General features: G+C 38.9%; 1 protein-coding gene across 10 annotated transcripts in view; it reads left to right on the forward strand.

Moving 5' to 3' along the window:
- The window catches only part of BCAS3 (BCAS3 microtubule associated cell migration factor), a 349,601-nt gene that overhangs the window by 131,042 nt on the left and 194,188 nt on the right, over positions 1–24,371 (forward strand). For all 10 annotated transcript variants that reach the window (XR_008453135.1, XM_054085103.1, XM_054085105.1 and 7 more), the window contains 4 exons: positions 6,283–6,407; positions 7,023–7,188; positions 8,362–8,462; positions 22,874–22,974. Coding sequence is in view for 9 of the 10 variants with exons in the window: in XM_054085103.1 (XP_053941078.1) it covers positions 6,283–6,407; positions 7,023–7,188; positions 8,362–8,462; positions 22,874–22,974 (493 nt within the window). In the remaining variant the exon portion in view is untranslated. The remainder of the gene's footprint in view (positions 1–6,282; positions 6,408–7,022; positions 7,189–8,361; positions 8,463–22,873; positions 22,975–24,371) is intronic.

Consider the following 24,371-nt stretch of genomic DNA (forward strand, 5'->3'; position numbering starts at 1 on the left):
ATTGCAACAGCTTTCTAAAACAAGGCTCTTTTTTTGCTATATGGCTTCCTTTGTTATTGTAGCACTAAGTTGCTCACAGACAGCAAACATTGATTATGACCTCTCGAAAATAAGCCAGATTAGCAGTGAGTAGACAGTAAAGTACTGCAGTAAGAGAGATGAAGCAGGTAAAATGGGCACTGAAAAAAAGCAGCTTATCACACTTCAAAAATGGAAAAAACACCCCTCCACACGGTGCCATTAAAATCAGGATATTTGAAATAACAAGAGTTTTTTTTGTTGCAGTATGTTACAGAAAAGCAGACAGAAAAAAACCTGAAGTTTTGAGTTTCCCCGTTAGATCTTGGTTCTGTATTCATGCAGTGCTGCGTAACCTCCAGCCACCTTTTCAGAACGAGATGGGAGTTAGGAGTTGTAGGCAATGAGAATGGAAGAAGTTTGAACATCATACAGCTTTCTTAGAAAATTTAGAAACTTTTCAGCTGGGAGGGGGTTTGTTTTGTTTTAGTTTTGGTTTGTTTTTTTCCCTTAAGTTTAGCTGAAGGTACTTGTTAGCTGTATCGATCAGTGTCTTCTTACTGTTACTAGAAGTTTGTTCCACACCTGTCACCCCCTTATTTCTCTGTCAAACACCATCTTCAGCAGAAAGGACTTCTCAAGACTTCGTTAGGATGGAGAGTTCTTTAGAGAAGGGCAGAGGACGAGGATATGGGAGCTGTATCAAAGCACAGGCATTAAATACGGCCCTAAGGGAGAGAAGGTGCCATTGCCTTATTCCTAGAGAATACGTGGTTACTGGAGTACTTTTCCTAAGAACCATTTCTAAATGTAGTTTATGATGCATCTAAGTATCTCATCTGGTGGTGCTCTAAAGAACTGAAAAGGCTCTGAAAGAAGAGTTTTGAGAGTGAGTTGTCTTAGCAAATGGATGTGTCAGTCGCCCCTTGCATGAAGCAGCAGAGACGCTTGTCAACCAGAAATGATTTGAGATTGAGGCAAGATTAAAAGGCCTAGATTAAAGAGGAGAATATATGAAATAGACTCAAAAATTGTTGCCTGTCTTTCACAAGACTCTTTTGTGGTTTGTTTAATGCCAGTGCTAGCTCAAAAATACGGTTTTTACTGGCCTACGGAGAAATTAGGATAAAAAACACGCTTTGGGTGGGGGAGGAAATCATGTTGTTTCCATTATGGTCTTAATGAGACCTAAAATTATGTAAACAAAATGAATGGAGATTTGACAGCTTACTGCCTGGTGAATAAAGGAGCCTACCATTGCTTTTCTTGCTTTTTTCTTGCTTTATTCATGATCTGACAACTGGAAACATGTCTTTGTTTTCTTGTTTAAGGCAAAATGATAAATTAATTAAAATGTATGTATTTTGAGACAGGTACACTTTTCAGTAATTTTATGTGTAATTGCACATTTCATGCAGTATTTTTCTCCTGATACTTTTGTTGCTGCTTATGTAAAAAACTTTTCAAAAATCGTATATGTTTCCATTTCAGTGGGTTTAGTTGTGGAGTTGTGGATAAGTGCTTTTCTTTTTATCAGTCTTATGTACTTGAAGCCTGTTTGTCGGGAATATAAAACCAATGTGATTCTCAATCTTTGCAGACTTTTACTATTTGCTTGATAATATTTGAATTTCTGAAGCAGTTCCTTCACATCATATATATGCCATTTATTTATATTTTTCAAATCATGTCACTTGTTTGACTATGAACTTAAAGGCAAATTGAAGAACAAGCAGTATATTGTGAGGTATAAAGCTCTTTGAGGAACATTCCATCGCTAAACTGTGTAGCCTCTGGTTTTTGTAGTTGCCTCTGGTGTTAAAAAAGTTTCGATAGTATTAATGCTTATTAATTCTTTCTAACATAAACATAAATCTACAAATAAAAAGGAAAATAGTTAAAATGATGGCTCTAGGCATGATTTTTAGACAAGGTTTCCATAATTCATTTCCAGAGATTGTGGCAGAGTTTGATTTGTTACAAAAGTCAACAACTGGTAGCACTGAATTCTTTCAGTAGCTCTTAATCTTTCCTTATTGCATTGCCAACATGAAAGAACTTGCATGCTGTTGCTGAGTCTTTTAATTTCTTTTGAACATCTGATAAAGTGACATCTCCTAATTTTCTTCTTTAGTGTGCTCCCATCGCTTTTTGTGCCATTTCAGCAGAAAATGTTCATGTATGTTTTTTATTGGACGTGGATGCATCTACATCTCGGTGCTTCTGCGTTTAAATGGGAAATAACCCTCCAAAGTTATGTTAGAGCAGTTAATTACTATCAGCAATACGAATTTCCCCGTGTATTGTGGTAGTAGCCGGAGTTTGGGATTAATTGACTTCTAGTAGGTGGCTTTGTCTCTGACTTCAGCTGAGGTGGGTGAATGTCAGCTGTTGGTCACTGAAATGACATGAACGTGGACTTCGGTTGAGGTGCAGCTCTTACCAAATTTAGAACAGCACAAGAACTATGTAATTAAAAGAGGGTTTTATTACTATTCCTGCTGTAGGTTCCTGCACAGATACATCCAGGGCAGGAATACTGCTGTGTCTCATTGAATTCTTGGTGTAGCTACACAGTTGGGCAGACCCAGGCAGGAAAAAGCACACTGGTTTTTGTCCTCTTTAGGTCTTAAACATAGTGCTGTTGTTTCTAACCTGGAAGAGTGAAGTTATAAGGGCGAATGTTTTAGTCCCATTAGCTTCACTTTCTTGTTTTCAGTGTTGAGTCCCAACAACTTGCGCTTCTCTGTGCTTCTCCACCCCTTTCAGTAAAAATCTGGTACAATCTTTTGAAGGTTAGTATATTGTGAAGATTTTTTTTTTAAATTAGCTGTTTGTAAAACTGAGGCCAAATGTGCCTTAATTTCAATTCTTGGAATAATTTATGAAGCGCTGACAGGCTAAGAGCAAGTAACGAGCGGGAGTTCATAGCAGAAACGAGTCATTCACCACCTACCTTCCACATTATTGTTTTGTTATCATTTATAAAGCTGAGAGGGTTTTTTGCATCTACATAACAATAAGGATTTATAGTTTCCAAGTTGTTAAAATATCACAATGACATGAAAATATATTTTTGTAATGGCATTACTGTTAACTGAAAATAACTGGGCTTTTGAGATTTACTGAACGAAATTTGAGTTGGAATGTATTGATGAAAACTCAGGGATAAAATGAAATGGTGGTAAAATGAAAGATTCCTGCCTTAACGACAGTTTTCAGAATAGACTTGTTGACATCTTGGCAGTTTTTGCAGAAATATATCTAAACCAGTATGATGCACTAGTCATTTTTTGTTTGTCTTTATTTTTTAGCAGGACTAAGTTTAACCACATGAGTAATCGTGTTTTACAAACTCTGCTCTTTCTGTCCAGAAAGCTTCTGAAGGGAAAATGTTTTGGCACTGAAACCAACACTTAAATGCACACTGTGAAAGATGTACATCTTAGACATGATGTAAATAGAACGTAGCTTAGACCATTTCCTCTACATTTGTTTAGAGCTGTATTAGGTTGAGCATAGGTCTTGGGACTAAGAGTGTGAAGAACGCTGCAAAAATTGTGTTGTTAGAGTACCAGATTCCTTTCTGCTTACAGGCTTGAAGGAATTGAAGTCAGTTATGTCTCTGGAGAAGTTGAGTCCAGTTTGTAGTTGAAATAGCATTTGTATATGATTCTTTTCCCTTTTTAAATTATTTTAATAACCTGAGATTGAGTTCAGTACAAATTCAGAATATTAAGAATGTTAGGAGAGTTTAGAAAGATTCTCTTTCAAGATTTCATAAGAGGAAGAGAATAGGACTGATTCATGCCGGTACTCGTGGTTTGCTTTGTGTTCATTGATAGGGTAACACCGTCCTTCCAAACAGTCTTGTTCTATATTAAAAAGAATAATTTGTTGTTTGAAGTATAGACCAGTAAGTAACAGATGCTTATTAGTGGGTATGTTTGTATTTTTGTTTCTGAATGAACATTAGTGTATGAATGTTTGGAAGGTTAAAAATACTGTGGCACAGATATTTCAAAGTGAAAGGAAGATATTCTGCATATTTCTGAGCAGCTAATAAATACTTTGTATGTTAAATTAAATATTCTAGCATGAATCGTGAAGTGCCAGGTAGTGTATTTGCAGTCAGGAACTTTTTGGAACACCGATTTCTCACCCAGTGATCTGTAGCCATAGTTTTAACAGTTGGTTATTAAGTGCTTTGTGGTGGGTCAATATCAGAGTTACTGACGATAAATTGCTATTGCTCTTTTGGGATGTTTCACCTTCTCCTGTGTGTATGAGAGCTTCAGGACTGATCTAAGCCCTGTGAAAGTTTTCCTAAATCTTCCATTGACTCTGGTCAGTGTGATGGAATTGCTGTTGTGGTGGAATTTGCCTTTTTTCCTTCCCTTCTAACAGAAGCGAGTGACCAGAGGCTGGCTGGGCGTGTGATTTAGGGCAGGGAGCTCAGCCCCTCGGTGCCACGATGAGTCCGTCTAACACTGCACAAGGTGTTGGGAAGCTCAGTTACACTTTCTCTACATCCCTTTCAGAAACCTGGCTGGAAATACAGTGCGAGTGCAAACAATTAGTCTTTGCTTCCATTTTCATAAATGACCTCATTTCTGGTACACGACACAAAAAGCGTTGGCAGCTTCGGGGCAGCTCAAGTTGAAGGTGATTTTACATGTTTCAGGTTGCATGACAGTAGTGATGGAGGCTGTATGTTTTTGACCATGTGCCGTATTTTCCACGTGTCACAGTGAGTTGTTGGGAGGAAATTAAGTGGTGGAGATCAGCGTGAGTTTGGCCATTTATTTCTGTGAGATCAGGGCTGAGCTGTGAGAGACCAAGGCACTGTTCTGGAGAGGGGCAGGCTCTGCCTCCAGGTGCAGGGGTTTTAGAGAAGCCCAGCTTGTTGAAAACTGCCTTTTCTTATGTTGTTTTTACATCATGTTGATTCATAATCTCTTCTTGCTCCGATATTTCTATTGGTTCATTCTGTTGAACCACTTCACCTGTATACAAGTAATTGCTTTTTAACAACAAAAAAGCGTGATATGAATTCAGTGCCATAATGAATACACATTATGATCATGCGTAGTGTTTGAATTGCTTTCTGCTGTTTTAAAATATTTTTCTGCTGCTTAATTCCCCCATAATACATGCAGTAATTTGTTTGCACATACACGTATGCACACACACGCACATTTAGAAGTGAAGATCATTACTTAAAAGCAACCAAGTTATTGTGGTGGTGTAATCACAGGCTGGTAGAGTGTGGAACAGGAAATTAGAGGGAGAAAATAAGGAAAGGAGGGAATAGTAGCAAGAGAAGGGAGCAGTGACATAGAGTAGAGGGAGAAATATAAAATATTCCAGTTAAAGACTGGAAGAAGGGGAGCATGTAGAAGGAGGAATCCTGCTTGAACTTCTCAAACAGCTTTTCCCTTAAGGGAAGGGTGAAATCCTGGTTTAATGAATTGAGGAAATGGGCGATGCCCTGAAAATATTCTTGAGTTTATACAAAGCCGAATGTTATGTATCTTCAGATTCCTGTAAGGAGGAGCACTAAATGATGTTTCAATGAAACGTGCTTATAAACCTCTGTATCCCGCAACATACACATTGTGGGGTTTCAGAGGAGAACATATCTTAATCTCTTTATACATGATATAATTACTGACTGGTTTTAACATGTAGCTTCTGAGCGTGTGCGTTGGTTCGCTTTCCTTGTATCCTCCGCATGTCATTCCCTTTTACCCTTTTGCCCATGTCACGTACATCTGGGTGGTCTCAGTGGCATCAGAACTGTGCTGAGTTAGAACTGAGCAACATTAGCATCGTTATAGAAGTTTCTTTTGAAAATGCAAGAAAATATCAACTACCTGGAATAACTGACCCAGAATCTATATTTTCATTCCCAAAGGATTTAGGATTATACAAGTTTTTATTCACTTTGGAAGCTGTTTCTATTGAATGCAAATATTCAATATTGGGTCTTTAAATTCTAAAAAAATTCTTTAAAGTCTAAAAAAGTCTGGCCAATTCTCCATTATAATCCAGCACTTTCTTGAAGTTAATGAGTTCAGTGACCAAGGGGAATTGGGGGCCTATTATCAAGAAACACTAAGCATCTGTAAGTCCCGCTAAATATTATGGGAACTGCAGATATTAACCACTTTGGAATTAATATCTTAGAGTGACTGTTAAGCAAGGGACATCTTATTTTTTGAGAATTAACTTTTATAATTCTTTTTTTGTTCTTCCTTTAAGCAAATCCAAACCAGCTCCACAGATTTCGCCCAGTAAGTCTGTGGGAGGAGAGTTTTGTGTTGCTGCAGTCTTTGGATCATCAAGGTCATGGTTTGCGAACAATCCTGGTCTAAAAAGGGAAAAAGGTTAGTATATTACAAAAATAGGACTTGCATTTAAATTTAAAATTTCTATTTTATTTTCTCATTTTGTAGTAACTTCTGAGCAGATGGTGCTTATCTGCAGATATTGTGTCTAAAACTCAGTGACAATGGAGATTTTAGGGAACATGTTTGGAGTGCTTTTGGTAAATAGGACAATTTACAGGAAATTGCAATCAGTGAAATAAATAATTGATGTTTTCCTATGATATAATGACAAAATAACAAACTTTGATAGTTCGTTCTGAGGATACTGTGTGAAATTCCACTGAAAAAGCTGAAGGTAAAGGTAAGACACCTTTGCTAAAGCAAATGTACAGATGTATGTTTGGTGATGTGTAATTACCTGAACACACCTTGGTAAGAAACATTCTCTTATATGAGATATTCGTATTTTTTTGAAACCAGGGGAAATTTGTGTGCTTTGTAAAATTCTCTGTTCGTCTATCCAGCCTTTGCACTTCTTTTTAATTCACATTTTAGACTGCAGACATGTAAAGGCAAGAGAGTTAAAAGAATACATAGCCTACTGTTTCTGCAAACGTTTTTGCTGTTTCTGCTGTGCTGTTGCAATAAGATTTTCTTTCTTCTTGCAAACAGATCAATCGAAACAATTTGTAGTGGAGTCCTTGTATATTATCAGTTGTTACGGTAGCCTGGTGGAGCACGTGTTGGAACCACGTCCTCTCAGCACTGCTCCGAAGATTAGTGATGACACACCTTTGGAAATGATGACGTGCCCAAGAGCCAGCTGGACTTTGGCTAGGTAGCTCATTCTCTTTCCTTTTTCTTCTTTTTTGTCTGGAAAATGATTATGAACTTTCTTTTGTTTTGAAGGGATGAATGAATTGCATCGTGATTTTCACCTGTTTTTTTATCTTGAAGTTTTTTTAAAGACACATTGAAAGAAAGGACTTTTGATAGCAAATTCAAGCCTACCTTTTCATATAGTTCTGTTAGTACTTACGCGTCTGAATGGGAGGTAACCACCTAAATACTTATGTAGACATGGAGCTGCATGAACTTGTTTATGGATTGATGGAGAGCCTTATTAGTTGATGATTTTAGATGATCAGATTGTAATTTAGCTTTTACATAAGGCCTAGAAACAATTATTTCAATAGTGTTGAAGTACCAGATTCTGCCATGAGACCTGAGTAAGGTTTGTGCTATGAAGCATTGTGAAGAATTAGGTGAGTTGTCCTGTAAAGTAGCTGAAGGTAGCATTTCTTAAGTCAGTTGAAGAGATTATTCCTGACATGTGGAAGAAAGTAAACAAAAATTGATGAGAAATTGTTGTCGGTGCTTTTGACGTTTTAAGATATTTTTCTATTGATTTTTCTTGGCTCCTGCATTCCTTAGTGCTGCTTATGGCTGGACGAGATTGATCAATACTTGATTTACCAAGCTATTTAGGAATGGCCCACCCTAATTAAAATTACAACACAGACTTCTAGACCATTATTGTTGAAATGAGTAGGTTGTAATGGAATTGAAAATTCTAATTGGATCAATATTCCATAACTTTACACAGCTTTATTTTCACAGTTTTTAAATGCTCAATGACTTCAGAGTATCAAAGCTGTGCTAGTTAACAGAACAAAAAAGTTCCCCAGCTTCTCTTGTGTGTTTATATAACGTCAGCATGACATACAATGGTCCTAAATATATTTACGAGCTTAATGTAAACCGCCTTCCTCATTTTTTTTTGCGCAATACATGCTGCAGTCAACAAGCAAGTATTGTCTTTGCCTCACAATCTGCACGTTTTGGTCATGCTGCTCAACTGCCTGTGGTGTCTTGCAGTGTTTGAACAAGCTAATTTAAATAATTACAAACATTTTGTGAGCTTGTATAGATAATTACATGTGATGACAGAAACACTGGTTTACATTCTCTGTATTAGCTTAAATATTAATAGTCTTGTGTTTTACCTCAGAACTCCTCAGTGGAATGAACTCCAACCACCATTTAGTGCAAACCACCCACTGCTCCTGGCTGCAGACGCCGTGCAGTTCTACCAGTATCTTCTTGCTGGCTGTGAGTAGCTGACAACTTTCTGTCTTGTCTTATGAGCATGTTTTAAGCCGAGTGTGACTTTCCGACTCATTTTTTCAACCTGCACTTATTTCAGTACATATTCTACCCCAGAAAAAATACAGAGCTTCACGTAACCAACCATATTGGTAATGGTAGAGTAGCAAATACAGTTTCTTTTTTATATGAATCAAAGTTATGAGGTTATTGTATAGCCAGAACGTGAGTGCTTGGCAGGCTTTGCCAGTGTGACCCCCTAGATCCCCTAAAGTCTCCAAGGTTTCTTCACCTCATTTCTTCTCATGCTTTTAGCCATTTCCTCTTGTGAATTCAATACTTGGTGACAAGTGAGTGCATCTGCGTTTTCTCTCTCCTCTGGAACTCCTGATTGCTGGGTCACTTCCAGCCAGTGTCTCAGGCAGCTGCTTCCCTTGGGAGCCTTGGCATCGCTTCCAGGGACAGCTGCCCCACCTGCTTGTCCTGCGTCTTCTCCAGCCCCATTGTTCAGGAGGAGGCAATATGCATGGAATTGCATAATCAGAAACATGGTTATACATATAGGTAGAAGATATATGCGTGGTTATATAATAACAAGTATTTTATATTGGTTTTATAGCTAAATAAGTATTTATGTTATTTTTTGGTTTTTATTTTGACAATTCAAAAAGAGAAGGCTATTAACAGTGTGTAGCAAGCCTCTCCTTTTTTTTATCTAAGGTACAGTCAAGATCAAAGTGATGTAGCAGTCAAAGTTTCACAAGGGAACAACTCTTGGCTTGTGTAAAGGTACTCATGGGGAAATTGGACCCTCTGCACAGTTGTCAGTGCAGCTAAGGCCAGCATGTTATGTGGCGCAGGCATTTTAAAATGCAGAAAGTGGACATCTGGGCCGAAAGGCAGAATATCTGAATGTGAGCAGTAAAAGCAACACTGGCACCAGATTAAATCTGTTGCTTCTACCTGTCCATCTGTTGATGGGCTCTGAGCTCAAAATATTGTGGAAACCTACCAGATCAGGGTCTTCCTTTTTTCCGTGCTGCACAGAAAATGGAAAAAACCTCAAAAGGTAGAAAGGAATATGAAAAATTAATTAATAGCACACAACATTGCATTAGATGTGCCTTTTGGCTAGAGTTTTGAGCTAGATTCCTGTGTTATTTTACTTTCCCTTATAGGTATGTGAGCTCTGCTTTGAGGTAAAAGGTACTTGCAAGGATCTGTTTTGGTTGTAAAATATTTTACTTTACAAATGCAGATCGCTGTTTTTAAATGAATAGGCCTAAAGTTACATGTGCAAGCCTATATTTACATTTTTATATAAAAATTTTGAAACATTGAGTACAGTCAGGTCAACAAGTATATTTGTAGTTTATATAAAAGCCTTTAATAGATACTATTAACTACAGAGCATAGGTGAAATTTCATATTGTAGTTTAAAGTAACTGCTGTGACATGGTCTGCTTATGTTGCCAATAATTAATTTTGTTATTTATATTTTTATCCATTGCTTATGCACCTGTTGCTGGTGATGACATTAAATAACTTTTATGATAAGGAGATAAAAAAGACAAACAGGCTCATCCACTGAAACTGCAGCGTTTCAATAAGTCATGTTTAGCTAGACATGCTTGCAAGGAAAACTATAATCTGTTTCCTGCCATGAGGGATGCAATGTTAAGACCTTGTTCCAGCACTTCTTCTTTAATATAGATCCTCTTGGCCTGTTGGTAGTTAAAATATCTGTGTAAGACAAAGCATTAGGATAAAAGGATGCTGTCCTTTGCTGTGTGCATTTATTGTTCTTTAGGGCTGTCAAGGCTATTGCTTTGCAATTTATCTAACAAGACTATCTTCAGGGAAAACAGCAATGCCGAGTGGTCCTGAAACATTCTCTAAACCCAGCTTTAATTCACAAACTACCAATGCCTGTGAGTCCTTGCAGCTTGCCTGTTTGGGACAGATTTCTTCCCTGCCTCACCCTCCCCAAATTCTCTGCTCTGGCTGTAGATATCTTTATCAGCCCCACTAGCTATTTCCCTTGTGTATTAGCAAGCTTATAAATAATTGTATGGAGTATGCAGTGATTGCAGTACGCGTCCAAGAGCACAGAATGCTTTCTGGAGAGTTTTGGGTGTTTTGTAAAAGTAGTTTGTCTGATTTTTCGCTTCTGTTGAAATTTAAAGCAATGTATTGCATAGATAAAGTCTCAACAAAAGCCTTCCTGTGAGCATACACAGATCACATGTATCCCCCATACTGAAACTGGGGGTAGGTGTGGTTCATACAGTGTATTTCATTAACAGCTCAAATATGATGCATTTCGCATGGGTTTGTATGGGGAACTTTTTAAAGGAAGAAGAATGAATGGTAGCTAAATTCCAACTTATTAATTAATTTGTATTATTGGAATTACAGTGAAGAATTTTAATTCAAGTATTAATTCACATAATTAGAATTCATTCAGATTGGTACATAAGGTACAGAAAAATAGAATAATAAACTCTTAAAGACAAAAAAGAATCTAGAGAATATAGTAAAAACAGCATTCACAGAGAAGTTTGTGTATATCTGGTCGTCTTTGAAGTTTTATTTTTCTTCTGGATTTATTCTGTGTGAATGTACTCGATGCAGTTTCTGAAAAAATGGAGTCAACCAGGATTCACACAAAAGAGCCCAAGACACCTGTTAGCTTTCCCTTATTAAATACACGCTAAAACAGAGTTATCTGGCTGTGCTTACCTGCAGTAATGCACTGGGTTGACATTAGCTGAAGCCTGTGGTTTGATGTGCTATCACTTCCGTCAGGGAGTTTAATTGCCAGCAAATAGCTAAATAGGGGGTTAGGGTGAATGTTACATCTGTCTGCCACGTTAGTGGTAAGAGGAGTTCTGGCGCCGTTTCAGGGTCACTATTTGTATCTGTCTATCAGAGGTAGAATACAGCAGTTTCTCTCAGTTTCTGTATAGCATTTCTGCCAATTGTTTGGCTCCATTAAGTGTGCAGGGGAAATAAAAGCCTGAATGACCAAGTCACAAGGGGGTATGGATAGACCCTTTCTTTGTCCACACTCAGAACATTGCATTAGGTCTCATTATCCATTTATAATAAGTGACCTTTGCCCCCTGGGTCATTGAAAAATACTCAGTGTGCTTTTTAGCACAGAGTACCTCTGTCAGCAGACGGCCAGAACAATGAAGCGTCTGGCGGCCTGGATGGAGGACTGTACTGTGCAGGTTTTCATAAATACTCTGTTTGATGCCAAAACACAGGACTGAAATCTTCCTTCGTCTTTGAAAAGCAGAAAGTAGGCCAGTAAGTTCCTGTGATAAAAAGAGAGTATTCTGAAAATACTGCATTTAGTTATTTACACTCAGTTCAGCTTTTGTTAAAGAATCTTCATATTATATTCATGGCTAATAAGGAAATAACCAAGGAACCATTGTTTGAAGAAATATTGTGCACAACAAGTGTCCAAGACCTTTATCCCAAGGGTATTTGTAAGTGGATTAGAACAGCTGTTTCATTGCTTTGAGGTCATCTGTGACATCTGCTGCTGAAACCTGGATCAGAGTATGCAGTTCGCATCTACCTGAGCGCTTTATCACAGCCACGGGTGGTGCAGGGAGGTGAGAGAGTGGGTAGCGAGAGATTTGGACCTTCCTGTAAGTTCATGGCTTGAAAGTGAACTTGCGTGTTAGATTCCACAACCCCCTGGCCTGCAGGAAGCGTTGGCATCCTGCTTCTCCTGTTTCAGGCTTTTTGCAGTTGGTCAGGGTAAAAATAACCAGTCCCGACAATCTCCTCGGCTTCTGCCAGAACAGATTTCAGAATTACTTTTGTTTTCCTAAGACTGCATCGTGTGAAACCTTGGATGTATTACAGTCCTCAGGTCTTCGGTACTGGATGTGATGTGCTGGATGTTTCCCTCCTACCTTCATCAGTTTTAATATGTAATATATTACCTTATTTGTGTTTCTAGTGTTCCCTCTTTATTTGCCTGAGCAACTCCTAAACCTAATAATGACAGGAGGGAAAGGTAAGCCACATTTTATTCTTCCTAGATTTCTTTCCCACAACATAAATGCCATCACCTGCTGTCATTAGACGGTCATAGCAGACCTGACAGCAGGAGGAGAGATGTGCAAAGCGTTGTGTGCATACGTAGGAGGGTTTTTGGTATCCACGGGAACTTGCGATGTGAAGGACTTGGCTTTCCTTCAGAGAATTGCCAAGTTTCAGCGTTATTTGTTCTTTAAATACTATTTGCTTCCTGCTGTTTACTACTTAGGAATTAAGATATTTCTCCTAGTATAAACTCTTGAGGCATGCTGTTAAGATCTGCCTTTCACGTCCATGACAATTTGCTGTTTGTGTTCAGGTTTTTTCCCAAGGAACACTCTTCACCATTACTATGACACAGAGTCTTACATTTTCATTGACTTAACCCCAGTTTCCTTTGACTCAGTTCTGTACATTACCTTTTCATGGTTGAGTCCATACCGACATGTGCCTGGTAATGGAGTTGGAGTGAAAATGGGTAACTTTGCATAACAGTGGAAAGTCGTTCATCCTCATTTCGTAGTTCTTATTTCCTGGCTTCCTTACCCCTCCTCTTTGAATTCCCTTTTTCATTGCGCTGGAGGAATGGACTGTAATTGAAATATGGACATTTTTGAAATGTGGACAATTAACACATTAATGAAAATAAGCTTGAAATCAGACTGAAAACTGCCCCAAAAAGGTATTGAATGAAAATGAGAATGACTGCTCTCCTCTGGCTCTGGAAAGGGCACCTTCATATTCCAGGCAAGAGTTTTGGCTCATCAGAACCAGTTTTATGGAGACAACCTGCAGTTGTCAGAAGCAGGCCAGTGACAAGAATTAATATATTAACTGTTATGCAGTACTCTCTGACAAATTGCTTACTAAATACATCAAAATTGATTGGACATTCTGTGTTTAAATTGACAAATGACTGCATTAGGGGAAGGAGGGAAATCCATTAATTACAGCTGCCCTCAACCATAGGAAATGTAATCGTATAAATATAGATTTTGTTAAAACAAAAGTCTCTACTTCACTATAGTGTTGCTGGTAAGTGTACTTGCACCTCTCTGCTATTAAACCTCCAATAGGAGGTTTTGAAGACAGATCTTTGCAATTGGCTTTTAAATAATCAAAGACCATTTTTGTTGTGTTAAAAGGAATGATGCAGTGTTTCTTTATCCCACTCTGACTGCTTCTGGAAATTGTTTCTCTCTCAGAAAAATGGATATGTAGCTGAGGCTTCTGCTGTCTCATTAATTGTTTATTCTAAATGCAATGTAATTCATATGCCACGACATTAGGGTTCGAACCAGTGCTCTGTATTCTCGTTCTTTGTTCCTGTACTGGTCTCTAAGTAGTACTTGCAGAGCTGTTACTTATTTCTGAGTAAGAATTTGCTCTTGAGTCAGGCCTGAAGATATAATCAGTTTTATAGACTTTGTTAAGGGATTCTTGAAAAGATTAAGGTCTGTATTTATAGCTGCCTTTGACTTTTGGCTGTTAAAACAGATTTTCATTTCTAGGCCAACTGTTGTACATATCTTGCGTTTTACTGAAAATGGCTTTCATTAGAAGTCAAGCTTAGTAACTATTCCTTGTCTTCAAAGGGAGGGGGTTAGCCTTTCCTCACTGTTTGTTTGGGCTAAGTGATAACACAATTTATACAGATAATCTCTGTAACTCTGACATCATGTTTGCACTTCCTGCTCCCTCTAATGAAAGCTATGCACCCTGAGCAAGACTTGTCTCCAAGCAACGTTGTGGTTCTTTATGGCCTATTTTATATTCCTTTCATACATTCCAGTGCTGGAAATAAAAATTCCTTACATAGACCTAGTGAATATTGTGCAGTGGAAAGCTGGACTGAGAGTAGGAGTAGCGAGTGTATTAAATAACTGTGTGAATATGTACTATGAAAAACAAGCTATGATGCATGTAATCGTAGCCAAACTGCTGCCATACGAGTTACACCGAGCAGACTCAGAAAGGAATCTGGTTATTCTGGTCTGTAAGTTCCCGTGCACAGCGAAGCATGGTGGTGGTCTGGTAATAGGCCAGTGAACTGGGACTGATAATTTTATTTAGTGTTCTACCACTTCTTAGCCTTCTACCTCTATTTTTCTTCTCGCACTGTTTTGTGTGTGCATATTTAAGAGTGTGTTCTTTCTCACTAATATGAAAGAATACACGTTATGGCACGTACCCCACTGCGTTCTGTGGGGCAAGAGCTGGATCTTGCTACGTGTATGTTCAATGTCTATCACAACAGAGCTCGATTTCAAATAATAAAGCTGATCAAAACCAGAGCCTGTTCTGTAGCAACAATTACACTATCGTGTAGTTACGAGGTGTTCGAAGCCTTTTTGCTCTGTTGCTGTGACATCTCTGCTTGGCTGCAGTTGGATGGGAGTTTGGAGTAGTTTCAGCAGTCCATGCTCTCAGCTGCCCTTTACTCTCTCTCTGCTGGACTTTACTGGTCCCACAGCAGTGCTGGTGGCACTTCAAAGCAAAGTTGGCCAGTTTGACGTGACCCGCCAATGAAGGCTGTCTAAACCAAGCTCTCTGACTTTACCCTGAAGTGGGTGAAGCCTTCTTGAGTTTGTATGAGCCGCCGTGCTGTGAAGCCCGGAGAGGAGTTGGAGGAAGCGGTGATGTGTGGGTTAACATTTTAAACCGCCACCATTTTATCGTACTGATTGCGAACGTTGCCTGAACTACTGGCCTTTCAGATGAACCAGTGCCCCACAGATGAGGGTCTTTCCACAAATTTGTGTTATAGGCTTAAGACCGTAGGAAATCACACATCATTCGTGAAAGGTCAGTGATGGAACGGGTGCTGCAGAGCTACAGGAGATGTGCAGGAAGGCAGACAGGGGAGGCTGCTTCACCTGTGCTGGGCGGGTGTAAACCCAGCCCTTCGGGAGATTGAGTGAGGCTCTGATCACGGGACATGTTAGGTTCAATGATCCTGCCAGGTTTTGCCCCCTGTTCTCATCAAGAGACGCAAAACTGCGTTATGTTGGTATTCTTTGTACACCCAGCACACATCTGAGATATTATGTAGTGCTTTGGGTACCGACATTTAACTTCATTATCCAGATTGGAATATTCTTTACATTTTCTGGTTTCTCAGTTTGCCATCATTATTCTTTCTGCTTGAAATTGCCTTTAGCCAGTGTATCATCCTCATGAAATTCTACTTTGTGATTGCCGTATAATGAAAGAATGCAACATACAGTTTAAAAGAGCTTCCTGGATCTCTGCATCAGTAGTTTGAAAGGAGTTGTGCAGATGTCCTTTAAAAATCCAAATCCTTGGGGAAAAACTTACAATTCCTCAAAATTTTGAGGAGGATTTTAGAGGATTAATTCTTAAGTGTTAATCTTGAGTTGGGTATTCTTTCCATATATTACATGAAAATATAAGTGTGTGTGTGTATATATATATATATGAAAATATAAGTGATATAGATAAAATATGTTGTAAAAGAATTTTGGCAATATAAAAAATATTTCGTATTTGGAATTTTTTTACTATGTTTACAACTGTAGCTGATCTTCAACATACATATTTTGTATATATATATATTTTATGGCTACAGTTAAAAAATTTCAAGGGAAACCGATTCCAAGCATGCATTTCTCTTACAAAATTGTTACATGTTTTTGGGGGTTGCTGGCGGTAGTCACAAGCAGTGAAAATGGAATTTTCTGGATAATCTGGATCACCTTCCCATTCCAGAAAAGATGTTTCTAATGAAATTCTAGTTCAGGGTCTTTTTTAAGGGAAAACTAAGTTTCCCTAAAACTGTAACCTGTGCTTCCTGCTCCCTACAGGAAACAGGATTAAGTGGTAAAGGGAAGCAAATTTGATTTCTGACTGAGCAGAGGACTGATTGGGGTAAAGAGGAACGGGGCAGATGTCATTTCATAGCAGTGCTGCATCGTTGCACATAAGCGACGGAGTAAATCATGCTACATTCTTCAACCGTAATTGGTGTTTGTGAAATAATTTAGACAAGGTGAATAAAAATTAACTCCGTAAGGTGCATTGGATGCTGCCAATGTATGTTAAGTTTTTGATGCGTATGTACACCTGGGCATGTGCGTGGCTTCATCAGATTACTGAGTACTTGCCCATCTTAATCCATATTTTATAAACTAAATGCTGGAAACAGCACTGCGTATAGGAATTAAAATACTTTCAGATGTGTACAAACAACAATAACGAACAAGGGCACATGCTGAAACAGTTCTTTACTATTCTTACATGGTCATCTGGAACTTCTTAGAGAGGGGTCCATCAACACGAAGGGGTCAGTTTTCAAAGCAGTGTACAGGGATTTAGCCGCGCGACTCCTATTGACGTTAATGGGAGTCAAACGGGTAAATCCCCACGCACCGCTTTGAAAATTTACTACTAAGCCTCTTGACTTCTCACTACATACTTTGATTGTAACAGTAATCCATGGTTAACATAATTTTCCCGACAATAATGTCAAACATACTTTTGAAGTCAGTGAATTATAGAAATAGTTACCTCTTCCATAATTCTTTAAAGATGGCCATCAGAAGGATTTTGCCGTAGGTTCGTGCAGCTGAAATTATTCTTAAACTCAGGAAAAGAATATATGTGTTATCCTTTGGTACAGAACCGCTAGTCTGCTCACAGTCTGCGTGTTTAAAGTGTTGAACAGCCTTAAGATACTTCGTACTTGAGTAATATCAGGTTCTAGCTCTGCTCAGCTTTAAATGTTCATTGTATTTGACTGTAGTTTCCTGTGGGGACTTTAGAAAAAGAAGCTGGAGTTAAGCACAGTGAGTGTTTACCTGTCTTGCAGTGCAACCAGGAATATTGATGAAGCCCAAACAACTAGCCAGCACCACTCAGGGAACAAAAAGCTCCAGGCTGCTGACTATCAGACCAGTGTGAAGTAGGGAGTGAGTAAAGCAGTCATCAAAACTGGTTAAAATCTGAGGAGTATTCATATCCTGATTATAGACCTACCTATTCCTGTAAGAATAAAGTGCTGATACAGAGGCTGGATGGTCTATAAAGTACCTTATAAACTGTGGACAATAGACAAATAATGAGTGAATAAATCTAGAAATCAGTTGATGGTGTGAGCTGTTAGACTGGCTAAATTCCTGGTTTACAAGAAGGGATTCAGCTTAATCTTATGTCATTTATGCATACAACAATCTCAAAAAAGTCCTAACAGGGTTGAAAATGAGTGAGGAGAAGTTTTGGGTGAGAGTATTTGAGTTTGCATGGCATACCCCTCCAGAAGTTTGAAAAATATAACAGAACTTGGTTCAGTAAAAAAAACCCTAGAGCATGTCACCAGACTTCAAACAGGTTACTTTAAACACAGCTGTAAGCACTGTGTCTAAAAGGAAAGTCTAGTCTTTGCTTTATAGTCAGGCTTGAGCAGAGGTAGAGCCATCGGGCAGCGCCGTGTGCTGCAAGGGGAGATTCAGGGACGTGCGTGCGGTGAAGCTCGCTAAGCAGCGGGTAGACTTGAACTGTGTGGCAAATCTGAATGGGGGATACCAAAACCAACCTCCGACAGAAGTGAGATCACATCTATAAGATGGAAAAAAGGTGAACCTGTTGAATTTGAAGTGGCTGCATGTAGACCTAAACCAGAACTGTCATATTCTACTTGTCAGGGGTAACGCGGTGTAACTAATGCAGCAGTAGTTCCAGAAGAAGCATGAAGTAAATCATTCAAATCGTGGAGCTCAGCTTTAAGAGAAGCATTCCTGAAGCTTGTTGACAAGCATGTGATTACCTAAGTTCTCTAAACCACCTATGATCAATTTAGACACAACTTAGGAACCACAAAAAAGCATCAAAATCAGATGTTGGTGTGTGATTTGTATGAAAGCAGGGGATATGTCATTTGTATTCTGTGTATCTGCCATGGACATCAGTAGAGACTAGATGTGGACACAGGATAGACTTCAGACAACGAATTACATTGTTTCTGTTGCTGCTAAATTTTAGAATCTTATTTCAAATTACAAATTTTGTGTATTCAATTGAAAGAAAGGAATGCTCTCTGGGTGTCTGCAGGCATGTGTACGGCAGGCAGCACAGAACAAATAGTCTTTATAGTCTGAAAATGCCTTTGTTTGCTCTTGATTTGGACAAACATACATCCCTTGGAGAAGAGCACATTGGGAATTTCATATATAATTCTCAATCAGATTGAATTGTGTAAAGCTTATTTATATAAATGAGAAAATTAAAACCTTTTGGTTTAAGAAATACACAAAACTAAGTAAACTAATGATTTATTGTTCACAAATTAAAACCACAAGTGAGCACACTCCAATTGAGCTGTAATGTTTCTTTGTTCCAACACTTCTGTGCTGCTGAAAGATGACAATTTATAATCTTCGAATGAACAAAAATTTGCCTAGGTATTTATTGTATAATTAGCCCATGAATATGAATAAACCCCACTTTGTTAATTCCAATATTCATCAAGCATGTGTATTTGTCTGACACTTATGTGTCAGGAATGTCTACGCAAGTTATTTGAGGTTAATATAAATTGTTTGTTTTCTTTATTTGTCACTAAATATCATGCAAAGTCTCAAAACAGTGGGGCGTTTTTTCATACTTAATCATTGCACTGTGTGACTCACGTCCTGAGTTCAGAGGAATATCAGCTCAGCTGTATTTCAGGCTTTGTTTTGGCTTGTGTTGAAACTTTTGTCTCTGCAGTCAGTGCTGTGCAGTTTTCCTGGCTCTAACAATTATCACAGGAATGACTGGATTTGTATTGTGATTCTTTTTCCAGATCCTTGCCTTTAATAATCATTCTTCAATATAGTAGTAAGATTAATGCTGTAACTGCAGAGAAGGGAATCTCTAAACTTTAGGAATTTAGATCATGAGTAAGCACCTACACCTTTGATTTTGAGGGTAGAAAATAAGATTACAGTGTTGAAGTCATGAAAGAAAATGAAGAAAAACAGTTTTCGCTGAGATTTTGGTTTTCCTTAGTTCAATATAGAGTGGTTCAGTAGAGCTAGGCAGGATGGAGGGATGAGGAACATACTCCACATTTAGAGTTGATGCAGGTCGCTTTTCATTTAAAGGAGGACAGGTACTAAAGGTGCTACTATTCTTTTGGAGCAGCTCAAAGGTGGTTCTTCCTTCTTGCCAAAGATTTATGGCAAACCTCTTATTTTTGCTGTAGGTAGGACTACAGATCTTAAAAAGTGACCTGGAATGCTTGCTTATGAAGCGGTTTTGCGTTTATAAGTGGACTTATGTCCTGTTATATTACATAAACAGATGTTGTATGTTCTAATTCTCACCTTAGATTGTTAATAAACACTAATTTTCTTTGTACTTTTCATTCCATGTAATCGTACAAATTTCCCCGTTTGTGTATTTCTAGAGTAAACAAACTCAGATGCATTTTGATATTAGATATATCTTAGTTCCAGATGTTGATGTAAGAATAGCAAACAAATTGGCTTAACTCAGACACAAAGCATTGAATTTATTGTTTTGGGAAGGTACAAAGCACCTGCAACGGCCGGTAAAATATCTCTGTGCAACAAGGAATTGCTTGCTCCGTGCCTATATCTATGCCATTTTCCCAATGAGAGAGAAATTACAGGAGTGCAAGAAAAAACCACTACAAGAAGAATTTGAATGTTATTGTTTACTATCCTGTAGCATTGAGAAATTCTTAGGAATTGAAACAACTCCTTATTCTAGCATGAGAATAGTCACACTGATGTGTGAAGAAGCTGCCATAATTTCCAGCATGAATTCAGATTTTCAAAGAAATAAGCTGGAAGATTACTTTCAAGCTCAAATTCCTGGAAACGTCCCTCTGGACTTTAACCTCACCTTGGAACTTGCTACCGATGCTAGATGTGTGTGACCCAGAAATGAAGAAAAAATGGGTTTTACATTTTTAGACCATATTCATTCCTATGACTTCAAGGCCATTTTTAACTTGGAAAAAAACCCCCACCATATGTAGATCTGTAATAAGCAGCACAGCAATGGCAAATCTCCAGCAAGGATCACTTGTCTTATAAGGTCTTATCTCACAAAACGCTGCCTGCTCCCACTGAGGGCAGTGGGAGTCGAGCTCTGCTTTGCCTGTGGTAAGGCTGGGGCCGTCATTATGGGATCCTGCTATCAAAACCAGACTCTCTTTAAATGCCTGCTTTTGTGATAGGTGTGGTACATAAATGCTATTTTATTAAATAGCGAAATAAATTACTGAGGGTTGACCTCAGCTGAAGCTTTATCACTGTTGCCCTGCCGGTGAACTCTTAAGGCAGAGCTTTTTCGTGGAATTCAGCAATGTCGTCACTTTTTGGTAGAAAGAGTTAACGCTGTGGTCTGAAGCTGCGCTGAAACACGTGTTATTGCAAGATCTATGCAAAGCTGGGGTTCGTCGGGAAAAGCAGTACAGCATAGGACTAAAGATCTTCTTAAATTTGAATTCCTTTTTCACTCTAATGCCGTCTTGACTCTTCAGTGCGGTGTAAAAGTACTGCAGAAGGGAAAGTGGGATGGGTGCTGCTCCCTGGGCTTGTGTTTTTGCAGCAAGTCGCTGAATAGCAGCTTCCCACATCCTGACAGCTCTGGTAGTTGCCCTTGGGATAGAAGGAACAAGAAAAATTCAGAACAGTCCATAAAGTTGCCGTTGGTTTGAAAGCAAAAACATCTGCTGGAGTCATGAAGAGTTTGTTAGCACAGTTCAATAACAGGAAAGCCTGCAGCTGATCAGCTGTGCCCTCAGAAACAGGCGGGACTGAGAATTTATTGTAGGAGAGTCAGGAGATGTGGGGAAGATTAGGGCAACAGCAAAACGTGTCAAAATAATGGTTGTGTTTCATTGTTTTCAAATATAAACTTTAGCAGTGAGAAAGAAGCGAGGGCATTATGGTTTCATATCTACATCGACTGTGAATCCTCAGCTGTTTGTAATCCAGGAGGATACCTGTATTTTCTTAATACCAGTTTGATATGGGAGAGGCTGGCGCATCCGTAAGTCATTGAATTAGACCTGTCACGGTTGTAATGAAGCAGACGAATATAGTTTCTGTATTATCTTGAAAACCGATGAACGCACAGTGCTGCAATAACATCTGTGGTTGCTGAGGTGTGTGCGTATGCGTACGGGCAAGCACGGCTTGGGTTGGTTTCAGTGAATGTGGCAGATGCATAGTGTCTTGTGGGAGAACCCTGACACTTTGTAAGAACATATCCTAATGTATATAGCGCTTTAAATAACTGTTGATTGAGTTAGGCCCTGCCTGAATATACTGCAGGTTTCGGAATGAGGACACACCGTGATACAGATGTGTTAGAAGCAGCTCCGTAGCTGAGGTTGGGTTCAGGTACCCGCTTACACAAACAGGATGAAAATCCCTTTATTTCATATACTGTATGGATTTATGAAAACCCTGTGCTGTTTATATTAGAGAGGCGCCATTCTGTATTTATGGTTACAGTTGTGTCTGCTTTGCCTTTATAAACTCCTATTATTAGGGGTTTACAACATGGCTGTAAAAAATTTGTAGTGGATGGAAACTTGACACATAAAGGTCAACCCTGTAATAATATAGTTTTCAAAAATCAATTTTAAAAACTCTGAGTCATTTTTAGATTATGTGAATATAAAAATATTGGTTCTAATTTTAGGATTGTCCGGTATCTTAATGCTATAGCATAAAGCTCTCTTGTTTTACCTAAGTACAAATACCACTGTTGCATTTGCTGATATTAAGTTGCTTTTGTGGTGTCTGTTCCTCCCTCAGAGAGGGTATGAGCTCTTGGTATTGAATCCGGGCCTCCAATCCGGCCTCTGATGGTTAGCAGGTACAAGAAAAATCCCACCTGTCCCATTGTCGGGGGTGGTTGCTTGCATTTTGGTTCTTCAAAACCCTTTCGATTTTCTGGAGTGTGAAGTCTGAGTTGGAGCAACACGGTGCTACCACCAAGGAAACTAAAGTAGTTAGACTGTGAGTTCTGCTAACGTGTTTCAATGACCCAAGGACCAGAAATCATGAAATATTAATCTTTACAACAATGAGACCATGATTCTCTCTCTTTTTGTGGTAGCATTTGAATGCTAAGCTGTGCTTTTCCCCAAAGCTGTATGTATATAGGGTAATTGTTTTAAAAATGGTCTTGGGTATCATGCAAGTCTACAGAGCCGAAGGACTAGCATTTTCCTCTTGCAGTGAGTCCACATGAAGATAAATGAGTGTAGCAAATAGAAGAAGAAAATTAATTTAGTTTTTCTCTGTGAATTGAGGGTGTTTTAAAGCATTTAATAATAAGCCTCATTTTTCAGTTTTCTGGTTTTTTTTTTTCAGTGGTTCCACCAGGGAGCCCTGGACCGATCACTCGACACGAGTCGTACGATAGCTTAGCGTCTGACCACAGCGGGCAAGAGGATGAGGAATGGCTTTCACAGGTACGCTTTTTGCGGGGAGTTCCAGTTCAGTGGAACAGTCATAGTACCCACTGGAAGTCCCGTTCACAACTCTCCTCAAGTTGGAAAGTAAGCTTCCAGTGGGCCGCGGGCATTGCTGTCTGTAAAACTGACTTCACAACTGACTTAACATGGTATGGATTTGATGGTCTTTACATTTTATACAAACTGTACAAGCTGTATTAAAAACAACATCCTTCCTGGCACAAGTCACATCCTTGGGAGGTACGGGATGAAGTAGGAAGTTTAAGTTGGCAACAAAAAGTTACCTTTCTACCTTTTTGCCCTGACATGTATCTTTTCAGGCGTGGATAAAGGAGGTTGGCTTGGCAAAATGACAATGCATTTTCAGCTGTGACCTGTGCTATACTTACTGCATTTTAACAAAGAAATGGGAGATTTAATTGCTTTACTTCCTTCTTTTTCTGGTTATCAGTTAGTGCATTTCCTACTGATAATTTCTTTGAGTTATGGCTAGATACAGATACTACAGTGCTTTAAAATGATCCTAATTGGTGGAATACTTTTATATGAGGTTAAATCCCTGTATTTTTATCCATTGTCTGGATGTATTTGCCAGGGCAATTACAGAGTACCTGATACGTGGAATTCATCCTGACAAATTAGGTGGGTTTCCTGTGGTTCAAGAGCAATGTTGTTATGGGAGTGATGCATTAAATGTGTTGCTGGGGTGTATGGCATAAATATGAAATATTAATGGATGTGATTTGCTTCTCCCACTGGTGAATAAATTGTACACAGCCTTCTCCTAAACTGGGAAGTTAGGTTTCCGTATATACCGGTCCAAGAGCAGCATTCATTGGGGAACCTGTTCACGTGAATCCACTCGCCTGGTTTAAGGTTTCAGATGTGGCGGCACAGCTACATACCCTTTTTGCATGTGCTGTGTCGAATTTGTCGGAGCACAAAGATGGTGAAACTACTCAGTTAGTGCAGTCAACAGGAATTTTAGTACTGAGCTCGCTGGGGCCACGATGTCACCTGTGGTTTTTGACCTATCCTCTCCAGCGCTGTCTGGGTATTGCAGTGTATTTTACTGTTCTGGTGGCTTTCTGGTATGGTCACCTCAGGAAAAAGAGAGTGAGGTAAACCTACATAATGGGGGCTGGTCTATTAATAATTCTTGGAAGATATAAAATGTCACAGGAACTTAAGACTGTCTGAACTTCATCACATCTATCCCTCTAGAAGAATAAATGTATTTATAAGAAACAGAATATCCCGAGTGATGTCACAGAACACAGATAATTCAGAGAATGCTTCCGGAATGTTTGATTTTCACTAAGTGAAAAGGGTGATGATAGCTCTTTTGAGCATGAAAATGCTAGCATTCGCTAAGCAAGCCACTTCAGATTAGG

Source organism: Cuculus canorus, chromosome 20 (genome assembly GCF_017976375.1).
Source record: "Cuculus canorus isolate bCucCan1 chromosome 20, bCucCan1.pri, whole genome shotgun sequence".
In the NCBI taxonomy this organism is placed as follows: Eukaryota; Metazoa; Chordata; class Aves; order Cuculiformes; family Cuculidae; genus Cuculus; species Cuculus canorus.